Below are 18408 nucleotides of genomic sequence, written 5' to 3' on the forward strand. Positions count from 1 at the left end.
ATTAGGGTGTCCCTATCCTAAAAAAATTTTCTCTATTTTTTTCTTTTAGATCTTTTGGTATTTTTGTATGAAAAATCTAATATATAAAAATATCGTGTCACGGTGTTTGTGGTCGAACTCCTCCGAAACGGCTTGACCGATATGAATGAAATTTTTTGTGTATATTTGGTAGGTATGATAATAAGGTGTAAAGTATGTTTCATACCGCTAAGTGAAGGGGGCGTGGCACCTCCCATACAAACCAAATTTTTCACACTTTATATCTCTGCAAGTGTTCATGGTAGAGTACTGGAACTTGGTATGTACAAGACATATAGTCATGAAGAAAAATTTGTTGTATTTGAAAAAGGGTGCGTGGCACCTCCCATGCAAACCGAATATTTCACACTGCATATCTCTGGAAGTGTTCATGGTAAGAGTACTTGAACATGGTATGGATATATGAGAAATCACTCCCATACTCTTAGAAAAAATTGCGGCTATTTTATAAGGGGGGTGTGGCGCCTTTCAAACGGTACTGAAGCTATTACGTATCTTTGTATGCATATATTTTGCTAGGTTATTTAAGATGGTAATGGAAATATGCCTTCCGACAACCACCAAAACGTAATATTAGAAGATAAATGCGTCAGTGAAAATCATGAACGTGAACTGTTGGTGAAAATGTTGTACCAAAATGTTTCAATACAAAAAATTAATTTTTGGCGGGACGAAGTTCGCCGGGTCTGCTAGTTTATGTATAAAATGATAACCGTTTTCGTTGTTGCGATTTAACTCAAACCCCTGGATAGATTTAAATCAAATTTTCGGAGGTTATTCCATGCGCATAAAGTCCTATTAAAGGCTACTAGAAAACTCCTTGGTGGCGATGGAGCCGAGTTATTTATAAAAGCCGTATTTATGAACTGATTTCGTTCAAATTCAAAATGTGTTCTTCCTGCATAATGAAAAATACTTATGCGAAAAATGGACCCGCTAAGTGGCGCTGCAGTTGAGTTATTTAGAAAATCCCTATTTATTGTACAATCAGGTTGCAATTCATAATGGTGCTGCAGTCGAAATCATTAGAAACCCCATATGTCTGGACTACTTTGTTTTTTATGTTTATATTATACGAATTTACGATGTCTCACGTCGTCATACACCCTAAATGCGACCTTGCATCTACCTCCGCTTGATGAAATTGCTCTGGCGGCCGTTGCTGCAGCAGTAAGACTCAAGGAAACCAGCTCTTGGATATTTTAAAAGTGGCGAATCAGCAAGGAAAGTTTCGACCACATCCTTCCAAGAAAGACCACTGTTGGTATATCAATGGCCAAATTTTACATCGAGGATTTTTGACTCTCCTATAATAAAAAACGCACATCTGTGCTCTTCAGCTTCCTTATAAGGACTTTTGTTGGCCTACATGACATGGACCAATGTTGTAGTTGCAAGATCATAGAAGAAGATTACGCACGCTTAGAAAAGATCTCACAAGTGGAAATGAGACCATCGGTAAAGCTCATGACATTGAAAGGCATTTTTTCTTGCATATAAATAGCATCAGAGCGCTATTTTTTTGGCAGAAATATGTGTGAAAAGGGTTCTGCTCTTTAGTTGTTCAACCTAAATTAAGAATTTTTACCTTACCCATATTTGGTTTTCAACGCTATTCTTGCATTGGCCAACGCAAAAAATCTTATCAGGGGCCGCGAAACCAGAGGGAATACGCTAGTATTCTTGATAAAATAGTAAACAGAATTCAGCTAACTCACAATCCTTGACAATAGAAATAAAAGCAAAAGGTGGCTCAATGTGTTAAAAATGAGTTTTTATTCATTATTTAAAATAACGAATAAATTATTCGCAGATAACTTATTCACGAATAAATTATAAAATTTTATTCGAATAATTATCTAAATAACAATTTATTCGAATAATGCCCAACTCTGGTGAAAAGTGCAGCGACTTCCTTCATATGAACTGTGTTGGTGTTTTCCTAACTGACCTGGAATATCTGGTTAGTACAGGCAATAAGTATGTTTGCAATAGTTGTGCAGAGTTTCGTCGGAAATCCCTCCACACCCCTCTTCCTATTGCTATTCGTGATGAGAGAGTAATACCTAATAATGCTATAAGCGCGATATCAACAGATTCGTCAATCTCCTCGCAATTGAATACAATGGCTAATGCTTCTCCGCAACAACACTTGTCTATACTAGTGCCAAATCAACAAGTAGGCGAAGCTGGGATCGTAAAAAATCCGATTCTTCTTTCTCCTCCTATTGCTATTCCCGATGAGAGATCTTTACTTACAATCGCCAAAAGCGCGACTACTACCTCGTCAATTTCTTCGCATATGAATACATCTGCTGGCACTGCTTCGCAACAATACTTGCCTAAACTAGGGCCAAACCAACAAGAAAGCCAAGTTGGTGTTGTCGACAACTCGACTTTTCTATCAATTCTCCATGAAATCGCGGCTCCTAAAGCTGAGTTAGCTCGTGCAACTTCGTTAATAAGTGCTCTTCAATCTGATAAGCAGCTTCTGTTCGTAAAAATCGAAGAGCTGCAGTTCGAAATCAATGCTATAAATAATCTTCATAAGCTTTATTTTCACTATGTCAAATTCAATGACAATGTCGTCAAATAAATGAAAACACATTGTCAAATGCGATTAGAAAACGGTATATCGACTGAGTTAGATCAAGAAAGGTCTTCAGTCGTATACATATGCTGCTATACCAGCTATATGTTCGCTTTTGGCCCATAATATCATCAGCGAAGGTGCGGATGAAAGAGATAAACTTGTGTCAAAATATGTCGACAAATTTTGATGTCAAAATATGACATAGTGAAAACCAGCCTATACTGAAAAAATTACCTCTGCCATGGCATTGCTTACAGTAGCGGTTAGAGAACTTCGTGGTGGCTCGGTACATAAATGTGTGTGTCACAACTTCGAAGCTGTTGGTGAAAATACCTCTACGCGCACATTGCCGTTTGGAGTCTCGGCTCGGCCATCTGAGCATAATGCTACTGCTGCTGTTGACTCTATTGTTCTGCTGCCCACACCAACTGCCGATCACTTACTTTCATCTGCTGCTGAAGAGAGTAATGCTTGCGCTCACTTTACCTCCACTTGTCCATCTGAGCAAGGTATCTCCGCTACTTGTTCGCACACAGTCACAACTGCTGCTATTATACCAACGCCGCCTGAGCGAAGAAACTTTGCTGCTAGTTCGCTCATGGCTACCGAAGCTACTGTTCCTATGCCGGTTTCTAATGCTGGGTTCGCTCACTCTGTTAACCAGATTTATGCAAAAAAAAATCATATGCAGCCGCTGCTGCTGCTGCTGCCTCTACTTCCGCTGCTTCTGCAATTCCTAACAAACCCAGCATTAAACTCAATGAGCAAAAACGCCCGTCAGGTGATTCAACCGCAGCCAATCGCAGGATACTGAAACAGCCATTAGTTATTGGGTCTAGCAATAATAAAGAGCTAAGTGTAGTATCAAAAATGAAATGGCTACATCTCTGTTCATTTTTGAATAATGTGACTCAGGAAGATATACTGGACTATGTTTCGAAACATGCATGTCTAGATAAAAAGTTCTTAGAGTGCTTTATGCTTGTAAAGAAGAATACCCCGATTGCGAGCCTTAAAAAGGTAAATTTTAAGCTAGGAGTGTCTGAATGGTGCTACGAAAAGGTTCTGTCTGCGGATATCTGGCCAGCCAATGTTAAAGTACGTCCCTTTAGGTTTTTTCCCAAAGGCGATGTAACTCAACTCGACCCATGAGTCCTTCCACCTGCGGTGAAGCCCAATCTAAGCAGCTACGCATTTACTTCCAGAATGTATCTGGTTTGAGAACTAAATCGAAAATACTCTTCGACTTAAGCTCACACACGGACTATGACATCTTTGTACTCATCGAGAGTTGGCTTAGTGTGGATTTCTGTGACAGCGAATTTTTTGGCACGAAGCTTTACAACGTGTTTCGAAACGATCGTGGTTTCTCAGGACTGGACTATCCAGAGGGGGTGGAGTTTTGATTGCGGTTCTGAAGAAATATCGTTCGCTGCGTCTGCCGCTGGAGAATGATGATCTACTTCTTGACCAACTGTGTGTGTCCGTGTTCGGCGCCTCTCAACTTGTCATTTATGCATCATATATTCCTCCCTCTAGTGCTGATGCTCTATATAAGGCGCATACTGATAATGTTCTAACTCTAGCATCTAAGGACACAACTAGTAACTTTTGCATTCTAGGCGATTTCAACTTGAGCAATATTGAATGGGCAAATATGGCCAACTGCGCTACTTTGTATCCCAAAAACATCAATACTTTTTCCGAATCGTACGTTGTTGACAATCTTTCGAGTATCAATCTTAGTCAGATAAATAGTTTTAAAAATAAGCTTTTTAGAATTCTAGGTCTTATTTTCATTAATGATAATATAAATTTTTCTTTACATGAATGCCTTGACCCCTTGTTGTGTCCTGGTCTTCACCATATTCCACTTATTTTACACTTGCAATTCTATGAATTTAAAAATATTGCGATGGATAACCAATCCCTTAGTTTTTGTATTAATAATAATTGTGATTTTAATGCCATCAATTCTCAGGTTTCCTTGGTGAACTGGGACTCGGTTTTTTCCGGGGTCAATGTAGATTTATGTTTTGATACTTTTAAGTAAATGAAATTTATTTAAGTATAATGCCGCCAAGAAATAAGAGTTTTTATAGAATTCCTTGGTATACTAAGGAATTAAAGAAGCTTAAGAATTCAAGGAATAAGTTCTATAAAAAATTTAAATTATCAAACTCTTTATCACATAAGAAAAAATATTTGGATTATTCAAGAGAGTTTAAGTCCCTGAGTAATATTCTTCATAGAAATTATGTTCAGAAATTTGAGCTTGAAATTAAATCGAACCCCAAGGCCTTTTGGCGGTACGTCAAATAAAAAAAAAATTGCTCTAGTATTCCGTCGGAAGTTGTCTATAACGGATTACATGCGAGGCTGCAAATCTGTTGCAGACTTCTTTAGCTCAAACTACGAGCCTGAAGTAGATTCTACTGAAGACAGCTGTTTGAACGTGAATGCTCCAATTGATTTTGGAGCGGTCTCCATTACTCTTGATGACGTGGTTGATGGCATCCAAAATTTGAAATCCTAAAAGCAGGCAGATACTGATGGTAAGGGCTAAGCTCAGGACCTTACCGGGGTCACACAGGGCGGATCGTGAACGGCCTACTCGGGTAGGTTAGCTGCGAATAACCAATAAGCAGTCCCAGATCAAGAGCGGCAGGAGACGAGGGCCTGATTTAAAAGATCAGAAATGCTTGATGAATCTCCTGTGTCCGGGCGAACAGATGCCGCATCCCAGGATTGAGACCAGTTAGATCCTGTTCATGGCATACTGGAGCATGTATACGATTAGTTCGATATTGGGCTGGCGAGAGCAGTATTCCGCCACTTTAGTATGCGAGGGTGACACCTCACAGAAATGGCTGGTGGGCTAATGCTGCAATCGCCTCCGTCTCGTTAAAACCCTGGCAGGTCTTCAAGTACGTTCAATACACGTCGCCATTTAGTTTGGCCGCACAGGTCCAGTTGAGATTTACTCCTGGTTTTGCGCTGTCTTGGCTCTGAACACAATATCCCATAAGGACTTGTGTCAACCCTCGCGATGGCCTGCTCCTTTGAGAGAAGGGAACTTCGGGACACTTAAAAGCGACTGTGCTACGTGTGGAGATAGCGGCTTGAAGCGGAGACCCAATTGATTGGAAATGAATAAAATAAAACAAATAAATGAAACCATCGTCGATGTTATGGAGGAAGAATGCAGCGCATTCAGGAAGAGCAGTAGAGTCGTGCGCTCCCCGCCACAAATTCCTCTGCAGGCAAATTCCGGCACCTCGAGCACGGAGAAAGCCGCCGACGTGGCGCAGAAGGCCACCTTGCCAAACGTCAACTCCCGGCAGCCGGGATAGTCGTCTTCAAACGCCGGCTGATGCAAACAGCATGTCACCGCAAGCTTGGGAACTTGCGAACACTAACTATAATAATAATAGTAGTAATAAGATTATTATTAATAATGGTAATAATAATAATGGAAATAAAGATAATAATGCACAGAAAACCTTACCAGATAATCAATGGAAAACGATTGGAAAAAGCAGAAAGCCCAAGCCAGGACCAGCGTCAGGTGAACCCTTGGTTAATAAGGGCGAGGCGACCAGCCGCAAAAAAAAGAAGAGGGTGAGAAAAACGAAGAGTCTCGCCAAATTAATCATTAAGCCAGCTGAAGGCAAAACCTATGCAGAGGTGCTGGGAACGATACGTGGTAAGCTTCAACCCGAGGAGACGGAGACCGTAATTCGATCTGTTCGGAAAACCCGCGAAGGCGGCGTGCTTATCGAACTGGAGCGCTGTGGCGACCACTCAGCATTTAAGGAAAATGTGTGCACTGCCATTGGCCAGCTTGGAGACGCCCGTATTCTCACTAGACGTTTACGTCTAGAAGTTCTGGGCATGGACTGCCTAACCACGGCCCCAGAAGTGGAGAACGCTATACGCGGGGAATTAGGAGACAAGATGAATGGCCAACTTCGCGTCTCTCTCCTCGCTGTAAACTCGCGTGAACAAAGAATGGCCGTGGTGGAAATCGACGAACTGCCAGGCCGGACTCTTATTGAAAAGGGGAAGTTGCGAGGAGGCTGGATTATCTGCCGTGTACGAGAGCGCGTGGATGTCCAAAGGTGTTTCCGCTGTCTGGGGTATGGCCACAAAAAGGCGGCATGCAAAGGCCCAGACAGAAGCAGTTCATGCTGGAAATGTGGTCAGCAGGGCCACATAGCCTCTGCATGTAAAGAAAGCCCAAGCTGCTACCTGTGCTTGGCAGGAGATGGACAGAAAAATGCCAATCACCTGCCCGGGTCGGGAGCGTGCAAGGCCTTCAGGGATGCCCTTGCTGAGGCTAAGACAAAGCTTGGGAGAATATGATTAAATTTATACAAGGCAATATGAACAGGAGTAGGGAAGCTGATGACCTGCTGGACCAACTGGTTCTTGAACAAAGAGCAGACGCTGTCATCGTCAGTGAACCCTATAGAACAAAGGAAACCTGGCATGTTGACCAATCAGGCTCGGCCGCGATATGGATTGCTAACCCCAACCATCGCGCAGAGAGCAGCGGGGTCGGACGCTGCTACGTCTGGGTGAAAATGGCGCAAATCACTCTGGTGAGCTGCTACCTGTCTCCAAACGACACAGTCCTTGTCTTCAGGGAAAAGCTCGAAGAGCTTGAAGACGAATTTCGCGATATAACCGGCCACATAATTGTTGCTGGAGATTTCAACGCAAGAGGCGTGGAATGGGGTATGCCCCAAACAAACACCAGCGGAAGACTGGTCCTTGAAATGGCAGCCCGCATTGGCCTGACCATCCTCAACACCGGATCGACCCCTACATATCGAAGGCCGGGTTTTGGATACTCTATCCCTGATATAACCCTGGTCTCGGAAAGCCTTCTTCGAAGGGCTGACAGATGGAGAGTGATGGAAGACCTGAGTGGTAGCGACCACAACTACATCACCTTCTAAGTCACTGACACAACGCGAGGGCAAACACGTAGTATGCCTAGCAGGAAACCAGGATGGAACCCGTCCAGGGTCGATGTTCGCAAGTTCGATACATCGCTCCAAGCAGATTCCCAAGGTATTTCACCCACAGCGGGAGAGATCCACAACAGGGAGTCTTGTACTAAGCTGGTCGAAGAAACCATGCGCTGCATTCACCGGGCATGCAAAGCCTCAATGCCACAGAGGAGAGCATGGTCAGGTAAAAAGCAGGTATACTTATGGAATGACCGAATTGCAGAGCTGCGAAGGGCCTGCCATAGAATGCGGAGACTCGCAACGCGCGCTCGTGGTAGACCTGAGGCGCTGACCAGAGCAGCAGCCTACAAAAGCGCTAAGAAAGCACTTGGGGCCGAGATACAGAAGAGTAAACGGAACTGCTGGAAAGCGCTATGTGACGAAGTAGATCGCGATCCCTGGGGCCATGGATACAAAATAGTGATGAAAAAGGTCCACACATCATCGCAAGCGATGGATGAAGCCCGAGTTAAGAATATAGTGGATGCGCTATTTCCCACACACCCACTAAGAGCAGACACAGTGTTCGTCGAGGAGCAAGCCGAGGCACCACTGTTTTCGACAGACGAGCTGAGCCTGCGAAGCATGAAAGCCGGCAAGATTCCAGGCCCAGATGGCATACCAGCGGAGGCAATCAGGTTAGCAGCGAAAACGAGCCCTGATCTCCTGCTTAACATGTACAACAGCTGCCTTAGGGCCCGGGTCTTCCCAAGCCAATGGAAGAAGGCGAGACTGGTGCTTATACCCAAGGGTAAAGGGGACCCAAACTCTCCTTCATCCTTCCGGCCACTCTGCATGCTAGGCACAGCAGGCAAGATGATGGAGAGTCTGCTCAAAATACGCTTGACGTCAGCCATAGAAAGCGAGGGAGGCCTTTCACCCCGACAACATGGCTCCAGGAAGGGACACTCAACCATAGGAGCAATTGGCGAAGTAGTCGAGGCGGTACACAAGGCCGACGAAGCCTGCCACCAGGCGCGGCCAATAGTGCTGCTAGTCACACTGGACGTCAAGAACGCCTTCAACTCGGCAAGATGGGACGACATGCTGGAGGCCTTGGAACGGTCATTCAAGGCTCCAACATACTTGCTAGATATGATCCGGGACTACCTCAGAGACCGTTGGCTTTTGTACGACACAACACAAGGTCAGAGAAACAGACGTATAACCGGCGGAGCGGCACAGGGGTCTGTACTTGGCCCGGACCTCTGGAACGCCACGTATGACAGTCTGTTGCGCACGGAAATGCCGGAGAGCGCCTTCCTTGTCGCCTTCGCGGACGACGTGGCCGCCGTCATAACAGCAAGAAACGTCCAGCTAGCACAGCTCAAGCTAAACCAGGTCATGCGCAACGTCAGTGGATAGATGAGCGATCACGGTCTGCAATTGGCTATAGCCAAAACGGAGATCGTGCTCCTCACCAGAAAACGGATCCCAACAATTATAAATATGATGGTCGGACCTCTACTCGTGACGACTTCTAGGTCTACAAAATACCTAGGGGTGAAGCTTGACAGCAAACTCACATTCTGGGTACACATCCATGGAGTATGTGAAAAAGCTGCGCAGAGCACGGTGGCTCTAAGCCGGCTGATGGCGAACGTGGGCGGCCCGAAGCCATGCCGCAAGAAGCTTCTGATGACAGCGGTCCAATCGGTGCTCCTGTACGGGGCAGAAATATGGGCCGCCGCATTAAAAGACAAAAAATGCCGGATTCAAATGTCTTCGGTCCAGCGCAGAGGGGCACTACGCATTGCTTCTGCATACCGTACAATGTCCGCGGACGCGGTCCTAGTTATTTCTGGCGTCATGCCAATTGAGCTACTCGCTTACGAGCGAAATGAGATTTACAATCTCAGTGCCGAGATAGGTCGAGCAGCTGCCGCGGCAAGGGCGCGCGAGCAACTGATCCAGCAGTGGCAACAAAACTGGAACGCGAGCACAAAAGATCAATGGACGCACTCCCTGATAGCCGACCTTCAAACATGGCTGAACAGACCACATGGGGAAGTCGATTTCTACCTGACGCAATTCCTCACCGGTCATGGTTACTTCCGAGAATATCTTCATAGAATGGGAAGGGTGGACTCACCGTTCTGTCACTACTGTGGAAACGTCGAAGATAACGTGTACCACACATTCTTCACCTGCGAACACTCCTTGATTTAGCGCAGAATGTTGGACGAAAGACACGGAGACATAACTCCGAACAACATAGTTGGGGTAATGATCTCCAGCGCAGAAAAGCGGGAAGCAGTTGTGAGATACGTGAAATTCGTACTCCGCTGCAAACGAGAGGACGGTTGTCTATTGAGGACACCCGAATGAAACGCCCCTACAAAAGAGCACCCCCAAGGCTCTAGCAGCGCGCTCCTGCATCTGAAGACATACAGAATTGCGGTGCCAGATGCGGGATTCTTGCGCGGGCGGTGGGAGTTTGGGTTTTAGTGGGTAGCCCAACACGCTTCGGTGGGAGTCCTACACTCGGGGAAGGTGGTATAGAGGTTAGCGCCCCCGGCCAGCGCATAAAGCATTTCCCTCTCCTACGAACAAAAAAACAATAAAAATAAAACCATTCTAAATATCTTTTATATGCCGATGACTTACAAATTTTCACTACGGTTACAAATCAGCTTGATTCTGTCAAGCTTCAATCCGATCTAAATAATGTTGCTGTCTGGTGTCGTTCAAATCAACTGCAGTTAAACATAAATAAGTGTTTTCCTGTCGCATTTTCTAAGTCTCGTTCCCCGATCCCCACTTCTTACTATATCTTTGGCTCATGTCTAAGCACTCGTAATGAAATGTCTGATCTTGGAGTTGTTTTCGACTCCAAATTTCTTTTTAATAGTCATCTAAACTATACTATAGCAAAGTCTTATTCTATACTAGCTTTTATTCGCCGTTTCAGCTCTGAGTTTACTGACCCGTACACTCTGAAACTACTCTTTACTTCTCTCGTTCGCTCTAAAGTAGAATATGCTGTCTTTATCTGGAGGCCATACCACAATTCCCATATTGAAAGGATTGAGCGAATACAAAGAAAATTCATACGTTTCGCACTCCGTTCAATTTAGTTTGTTGATCCGATTCCTTCATACACTGCCAGATGTCAGTTAATCGATCTTAAATCTCTAAAAACCCGAAGATCCAGTCTTTCGCTTACTTTTGTATATGATATTATTCGTTGGGCGATTGATTCTCCATTCCTACTTGAATGTATCTACTTTAATATCCCCACAAGAGACCTGCGTAATCATGAAATTTTTTTTCTAAATCGAGTTAGAACACTTTACGCTTCTAACGCACCTATTTATAGAGCGTTAAAACAACTTAATTTTCTCTCGTATTCATCAGATATCGATTTCTCTTTGTCAAAACCTAGATTTAAATCCATATTAAATGAAATTGTTTAATAAACTTAAACTAAATTAGTCTCTGAATAGTCTGTAAGAAAATGTACATTTTCTAGATTATTCTTAAATAAATAAATAAATATTGTAATAATTCATTTATTTTATCAACATAATTGGGTTTAAAATTTTTCAAACAGGTGGCAACCCTCCAATTTTTTGCGATATCATTGGTTCTGGTATTATACCGAACAATACAAAAAAAAAATTGTTGAAATCGGTTCAGTCGTTCTCGAGTTTTGACGACCGTGACATACGAACACAACATTTTTATATATATAGATAGAAGATAGATAATAGCTGTACCCTGCCCCGCTTTGCTGTGGCATATTCCTGTTATATGGATGATAAATTATTAACGAAACAAAGCATACGTTTCATATGTGTTTGGTTATGTAATAAGTACTTGTGTGCACACAATATTTGTTGTTTTTTTCATTCTCTGCATTGATATCAAGGATATCTGGTTTGCCGAAACGGGAACACGCAACATCTGAGAACCAATCCGCATCTCAATCTAAACCACACTTTTCCAAAGGTTGACCTTGAGTATTATTGATTATGATTCCGAATGCCAATCGAATTGGAAATTGCAATCTTTTAAATCTAATGGTGTATCGGCCGGAATTATGGGAATTCTTCACCTTTGAAAGGCCACGTAAAAATCTTTGCTTACACTACGTTCTTCATCAATTTCTTAACTGCGAGTCTCGTGCCGTTTTGGCTGATGAATATTCCGCAACGTAATAATTTGCACAACTATTTTCAATTCAGTATGTGGGGTCATCCCTGGAAGATCAATCGAGTTCAAAAATTCCGTTGGATAATTAAATGATTCGTCTCTTTCCACAACGGTGTTCATCGACGTATATGTTTAAGCGACTTATGCATCAACAAAGAACAGCGAACACCCACAAGCTTTTATATTGCATTTCCCGCATAAACCAAGTGCAGGGAACAGACACACTCACAGCTGTTAAAAGTAATTCGCTCGTTCTTAATTGGGTATGCATTTTTTATGCAATTCTCAAATATCTCTTCGCTGAACTTAGTAAAGTGACAAGTCGCTGGCATTTTCAGCTATGGTCAACACTGATCCAGCTTGGCTATCCGACGGTGCTTTGAGCATCACACACACTCCACTTCCGGAGTAATTTTTGGCACGGTATTAAGATACTGCTTACAAACCACACTGTGGCTCTGCCTGAATGCATCCCTGGATAAATCCCAGCTCATTGCACAGCAGCCTACGGCAGCTAGAGCATGACTTCTCCAATGGAGTCCCCCAATGAATACACTGTGAAAGGGTCACATCTTGCGCTACCGCTTCATCGGCCTGCCCGCATATCTCTCTCTCTCTCTCTCTCTCTCGCATATCAGGTATATGGAGTGAATGGCTGACTTGATATGCACCTATAAACCATACGGGCTCATTGAGCTCGATATATAAACACTCGCAAATGTAATCCTTACCTCCTCAACTACTCTAACTCGACCACAACTCTAAACCTGGTCTCCCGCTCTCCCTAAGCTAAACAGTTATTTCCTCACTTTGAATGCTGGATTGAATATCATTAGTGGTATTCACCAAAGTGAGCAAGTGGCCTGGCCGTCTGGTAAGAGGGCAGACCAGCTCAAGCAACGACTGTTGTCAATACCCCTCTTATTCTTTCGATCAGTTCACCTTTCGATGTTCCTAAGTTACAAAAATTATCAGGCAGTAAAATTCGCCTTAATCTCTCGTTGGCTGGCAGCTTTCCATTCCCAATGTCCAGTCTTTGTCGCGAGAATACCTCGGCTGCCGTGTATATATGTTCGTCTTGTCACAATGCTGACTATTTCAGGAAAGCATTTATCTATTGTTACTCAAGAAATTAAAGATAATGTGTGCATAAAATCCTCTGAGAGCAATATCAATGCATTCCCGAATGGCTGAACCTTTCCATGCAAATCCCACGACAATCGATCAAACCTCAAGCAGTTTTTTATGTGCCATCTTGCACTCATCCCATATAATTATTTTAAATTTTGTTCTGGATATATTGCAAGTGGGAGTTTCGAAGATTTATATCTTCACTGGCAGGTTAAGAGCTGAATTAGCAATGTTTCCACCTGGTAGCGATTCCAGGCGAAGCGATAGCTAAGGTTATGTAATTTTTTGAACGAACCGTTGGCATAATCACTCTGATAAGGAATGTTTTAGTAGTTCCTCCTGGCGCATCAAGAAGAAGGTCCCCTAACTCGGTCAATTATCATTTGCATATTCTTTCTCTTATTTGGCGCTGTAAATGCCTAAGCCATTTTGGCCGAGATCGACAAAGAACGCCAGTCTTTTCTCTCTGTACCAACTGACGACAATTGGAAATGCCACGTGAAGTCAAGTCCTTCTCCACTTGGTCTCTCCCTCTTCCTCTGCTACCACCAGTGGATTGCAAGTTGAATACTTTCAGAACTGGAACGTCGCTTTCCGTCTCATCGAATGTTGTCATTGTCTAAGCTTCTGCGCCATTTACCAGCTCGGACATGATGACTGACTTATAGAAAATGGTTTTTGTACGTCCAGCGAGAACTTTACTCCCGAATTTCCTATTCAGTCCAAAGTTCCAATTGTTGGCAAGAGTGATTCTGTGTGGGTTTTCCATGCTGATATTATAATCGGGGTTAATGCTGGCTCCCAAGTAAACGAAATTCTCTACTTTCTCGAAATTACAACTGGCAACAGGGATGTGGGTGTCAAGGCGGGAATGCTCTGACTCTTGTCTTCGTTGATCACCAAACTCAATCGCTTTGCTTCGAAGTTTTTGTTACCGATGATATCGATGTCATTGGCATACGCCAGAAATTACACGCCCTTGTAAAAAATTGTTTGGGCATATAACAGGAGTTCACAATAGTAATAGTAATCATAATCATAATAATATTATCTATTGTTATTCAAAATTTCTTTACTCGCAATATACTTAGTAGGCTTTGGCGACCGAACGAAATTGTTTATGATTAAAATTTAACTGTTTTATAATGTAAAGGAATGGTGACAACAATTTTAAGTTTTCATTATTTCATTTCATAGGATATTTTTATGTTTTCGTTACGCTTTTTATCATTTTTTCATTTATATCAGCAGCTTTTTATTAATTTTTTTCATTGCGTTATTTGTATACCAAATCTGCATTGATAATATGATCACGTCGTTTGATAAGATATTGTAAATTCTCTCTTTTTTTAAACTGTCTGGATTTGGATAAGAGAAAACATTAAAAAAAATTCTCTGATAAAGCTTTCCCAATCACTTTCCGTTTCGAATCAGTTATGTAATATTTCATTTAATTTCAATATTTTCAGTTTACTTTTACATATTGCATAATCCTATTTAGAATATTGGCCAATCAAGACTTCTCAAATACCATTCGTTTGGTACCCATATTGTAACATTTCATTGATTTCATCAATTTAATTGAGTTAAATTTCAAACAGATGGCAAACCTCCTCAAACCTATTTTCGACTGTAAGTCGTCTTAAAACTATTTAGTTTGATACCCACATTGCAATAATTCGTTTATTTAATCCACTTAACTGAGCTAAAATTTTCAAGCAGGTTGCAACCCCCCTCAAAAATATTTCCAGCAGTAATGTTTTTTAAACCTCTTTAATTTGATACTTGTATTGTAAAAAGTTATCTATTTTATCTATTAAATTTAGTTAAATATTCAAACAGGTAACAACCCTCCTCAAAAATATTTTAGGCCGTAAGCCTTCTTAAAACTCTAAAGTTTAATACCCTCCTACAAAATATTTCCAGCAGTTATCTTTCTTAAACCTCTTTTATTTAATATCTATATTGTAATATATCATTCTTTTATCAATTAAATTGCGCTAAATTTTTTAACAGATGGCAACCCTCCTTCAAAATATTTTCACCTGTGAGCCTTCTTTAAACTCTTTAGTTTGATACCCACATTGTAATATTTCATTTACTTTATCAATTTAACTGAGTTAAAATTTTAAAATAGGTGGCAACCCTCCTAAAAAATATTTCCAGTAGTTGTCTTTCTGAAACCTCTTTAATTTAATATCTATATTGTAATATATCATTTAGTTTATCAATTAAATAACGCCTCCTCAAAAATATTTGCAAGAGTTATCTTTCTTAACCCTCTTTAATTTGATACCAATATTGTAAGATTTCATTTATTTTATCAGTGTAATTTAGTTAAACTTTAAAACAGGTGGCAACCCTAATCGCACATATTTTCGGCTGTAAGCCTTCTCAATATAATTGGGTTTAAAAATTTTCAAATAGGTGGCGGTTCAGCCGTTCTCGAGTTTTGACGACCGTGACATACGAACACACCATTTTTATATATATAAATTCAAGGCCTTTAAGGTATAAGTTCGTTAATTTGGTATTTAAGCCTCTTACATTTTGGTAATAAATACTTAAGGCAGATTTAATAATTAGTTTTTTGATTCAGTGTTATGACGGGGAATATTAGCTAAGTTATTTCCCTTTTTGGGCCTATATTCGAATTCACGAACGAAAGCTCCGGGGGGCCAAAAAGAACTACTAAGCAGCGCATTAAAGTTATCTAAATTTACGTAAATTTTAAATGAAGCAATATTTCTTTCGTATTTAAAATTAAATTTTCTGATTCTTAAGTCGACAGTTGTAATTTTTTATGAGATATAAAGCTTTATATCGTCTTCGGTAGTGTCTCTCGACAATCTAGAGACAAAGATTGACTTCTTTGGTGGAACTACAACTAGTTTCCTTGTATCAGACTGGAGTACCGGCGGAAGGGGTTGAGTTACAGCGTTAGTATTTGAGGATAGGGAAGGCGGTGGAGGCTTTGAAGATGATGCCACCACTTCAATGGGGGAAGGGGAAGATACTTCAGGCTCGTTATTATCCGAAACAGATTTCGTTACACGTTACAATTCCTTCATTTTCTGCAGGAGCGTCATTAGGTAAACTGCATTTCCAAAGATTTTTTCAAACTAAATAGCGATGAGGGATATTTCACCCACCGGTGATTAAAAAAAAAACGCAATAACCACAACGCTCAACACTAATATTACCATTCACAATCACGTTTACTTTCAAAATTGCAATTCAGAATTTCGTTTTGTACCAAATCTGAAATGTAGGTATGTCCATTTACTTAACGCAATAAATGTAGGTATGTCCATTTACTTACTTAAATCAAAGTGCCAGAGACTTCAGCGTTTTGTACAAAAAGTGTTTTTGATGTTGAAATTGTACTTAAAATCGGTAAATTGTTCTTTTGTACTTTTTAAAACTAATTGTACTGAAAAAGTACAATTGTACTTAAAATATAAACACTGCTCTGTATGTATGTACTTACTTTCAATCTAGCTGTACGCAGAAGCCAACTCGTCACAACATACTTTTCGGACGGCCGTTCTCAGAAATTTTGCGGGTCCGTCACCACTGTTTTTGCAATGAATTCTTTCTGAAGAAGTGATCGAAAAAGACTCAGTAAGTGGTTTTTATTAAAGTAATCTTCCAAATGCTAGATGGGTCGTCACTGTTTTTGATTATTCGAAGACAGTGCATTGGACAATTCGGTCACGTCTTGGTTAATTTGGGAAAAGGGACAATACATAATCGCAAAAAAAGTTCCCAAATTAGCTGCTATAACTTCTACCGCTTAGACTTTGTTGCTTTTTCCATTTTTCCTCACAAAAGCCCAATAACATTGCTTAAAAATAAATATTATTACGCCACAATAATAATAACAAAAAGTAATATATTTAGAATAACTATTCAAGAATTTGTAATCCTAATTTTCATGAGTATTCAGAATCATGCAAAATTTTCTGGATTACAAGTCATCAAAATGTAATCGTAATCCTAAGTGCCCAGCTCTGTTTAGAAACCGCAATCCGATTTTTAAAATACCGATAACTCATTTAATTTCAGTTTTCATTTTGATTTCATAACGCCATTTCTAATACTATTTTTCAAAATGTTTAATGAGTATTTCTTAACGTTCTTACAGATAACAAGATTAATTTCGTCATATACGCAGAATTTAGTCAACCATTACAACATTCTTGAGAGAATCGTGAGTCTATTAGAAGACTTTGATATATCGAAGGAGGTAAGTATTTAATAAATAAATATTGTTAGTGTTATATTTATAAATTTAAGTAGGACTAATACTTCAGTCACATATCCACGAAGATCAGGCTTAACTTCCAGAAATTTTCCTCGAAAATCTCATGGAAGTTATGTCATAACTAACTTCCACAATAATTAGATCGCCGGAGAGGGGGAGCGCCATCCATTATCTATATACATAATACGCGAAGGCATTTTTTGTTCCGCATAAAAGATCTGCACCGTTCTTTCGATTTACAAAAATGCGCTTGGGCTGTAGATGTGCAAATTGGTTTTGCTGCCACCTTTTAAAAAAATTATATTAAAATTATTTAAAAAAGTAAATCAATTTTATAAACTGGGTTTCAATCGAAATGTTTTGAAAAGCTTTGCTTCTTAGCTCAACTAGAGAAGGGTTGCCACCTGTTTAAAAAATCATGTTAGGTAAGATAATTTATTATATAATATATAAATATATGCGAAGGGATTTTTTCTCCAGTATAAAAGATCTGCACCTTGATCTAGTTACTACCGGACTAGTTGGTTTTTCGCGATAAAGACCTAGTACTGAACTAGAAATTTGATCCTCTAGTCCGCGGTTTCCCTGCAGGATGGGAAGACTTTTCTATTACTTCTACTACTGACGACAATGCATATGTATATGTATATGTGCAATTATAGCGTAATTTCTTAGAAAAGCGAAAAAACATCTTCCATACAACATCCTAAACAGTTTTCAGGCTGTTGTGAGTGATCGCGAGTGGAGCACCCGCATTGTTTATCTCATTTATGTAGGTGCCCACCCAAAACTCTTACAAAATAAAATTTTATGAAAAACGTACGTATTTACGAAATATCTGGTATTCAGGGAAATCCCAACTAAACCACACAACTCCGCACTTAGCGAAATGCAGTTTGAAGAAAAATTCACTACCTGCTACAACTCTAAAATGGACGAAATCATGTGCTCCATTTCCGTAAATATCTCTAAAGCATACTAATAGTGGAAAATAAACAAAAGGTAGGTAGAAAGATGCTGCAATATTGTATCTACATACATACTTCAGGCTAAAAGGCTCACAAGTAAATTTTTTCGTCTTTCCAAGGTCGTAGTAAAACCAACGCTTAGCTATTATTTGATTATTGCTGCAAAATTTTTGCTCATTCTGCGCTCTTCAGTAAATAACTATGCACTTATATAAGTACATGCATATAGATCACACT

General features: G+C 40.7%; 1 protein-coding gene across 1 annotated transcript in view; it reads left to right on the forward strand.

Moving 5' to 3' along the window:
- LOC118750789 (nuclear pore complex protein Nup205-like) overlaps positions 1-17212 on the forward strand; it is a 28867-nt gene extending 11655 nt beyond the window's left edge. The window contains exon 2 of the mRNA XM_036485522.1: positions 17084-17212. Within this exon, the coding sequence (XP_036341415.1) occupies positions 17084-17197 (114 nt within the window). The 3' untranslated portion in view covers positions 17198-17212. The remainder of the gene's footprint in view (positions 1-17083) is intronic.
- Positions 17213-18408: the final 1196 nt, after the last annotated feature.

This window comes from Rhagoletis pomonella, unplaced genomic scaffold (assembly GCF_013731165.1).
Source record: "Rhagoletis pomonella isolate Grant_MI unplaced genomic scaffold, Rhpom_1.0 Rhpom_scaffold_00394, whole genome shotgun sequence".
NCBI lineage: Eukaryota > Metazoa > Arthropoda > Insecta > Diptera > Tephritidae > Rhagoletis > Rhagoletis pomonella.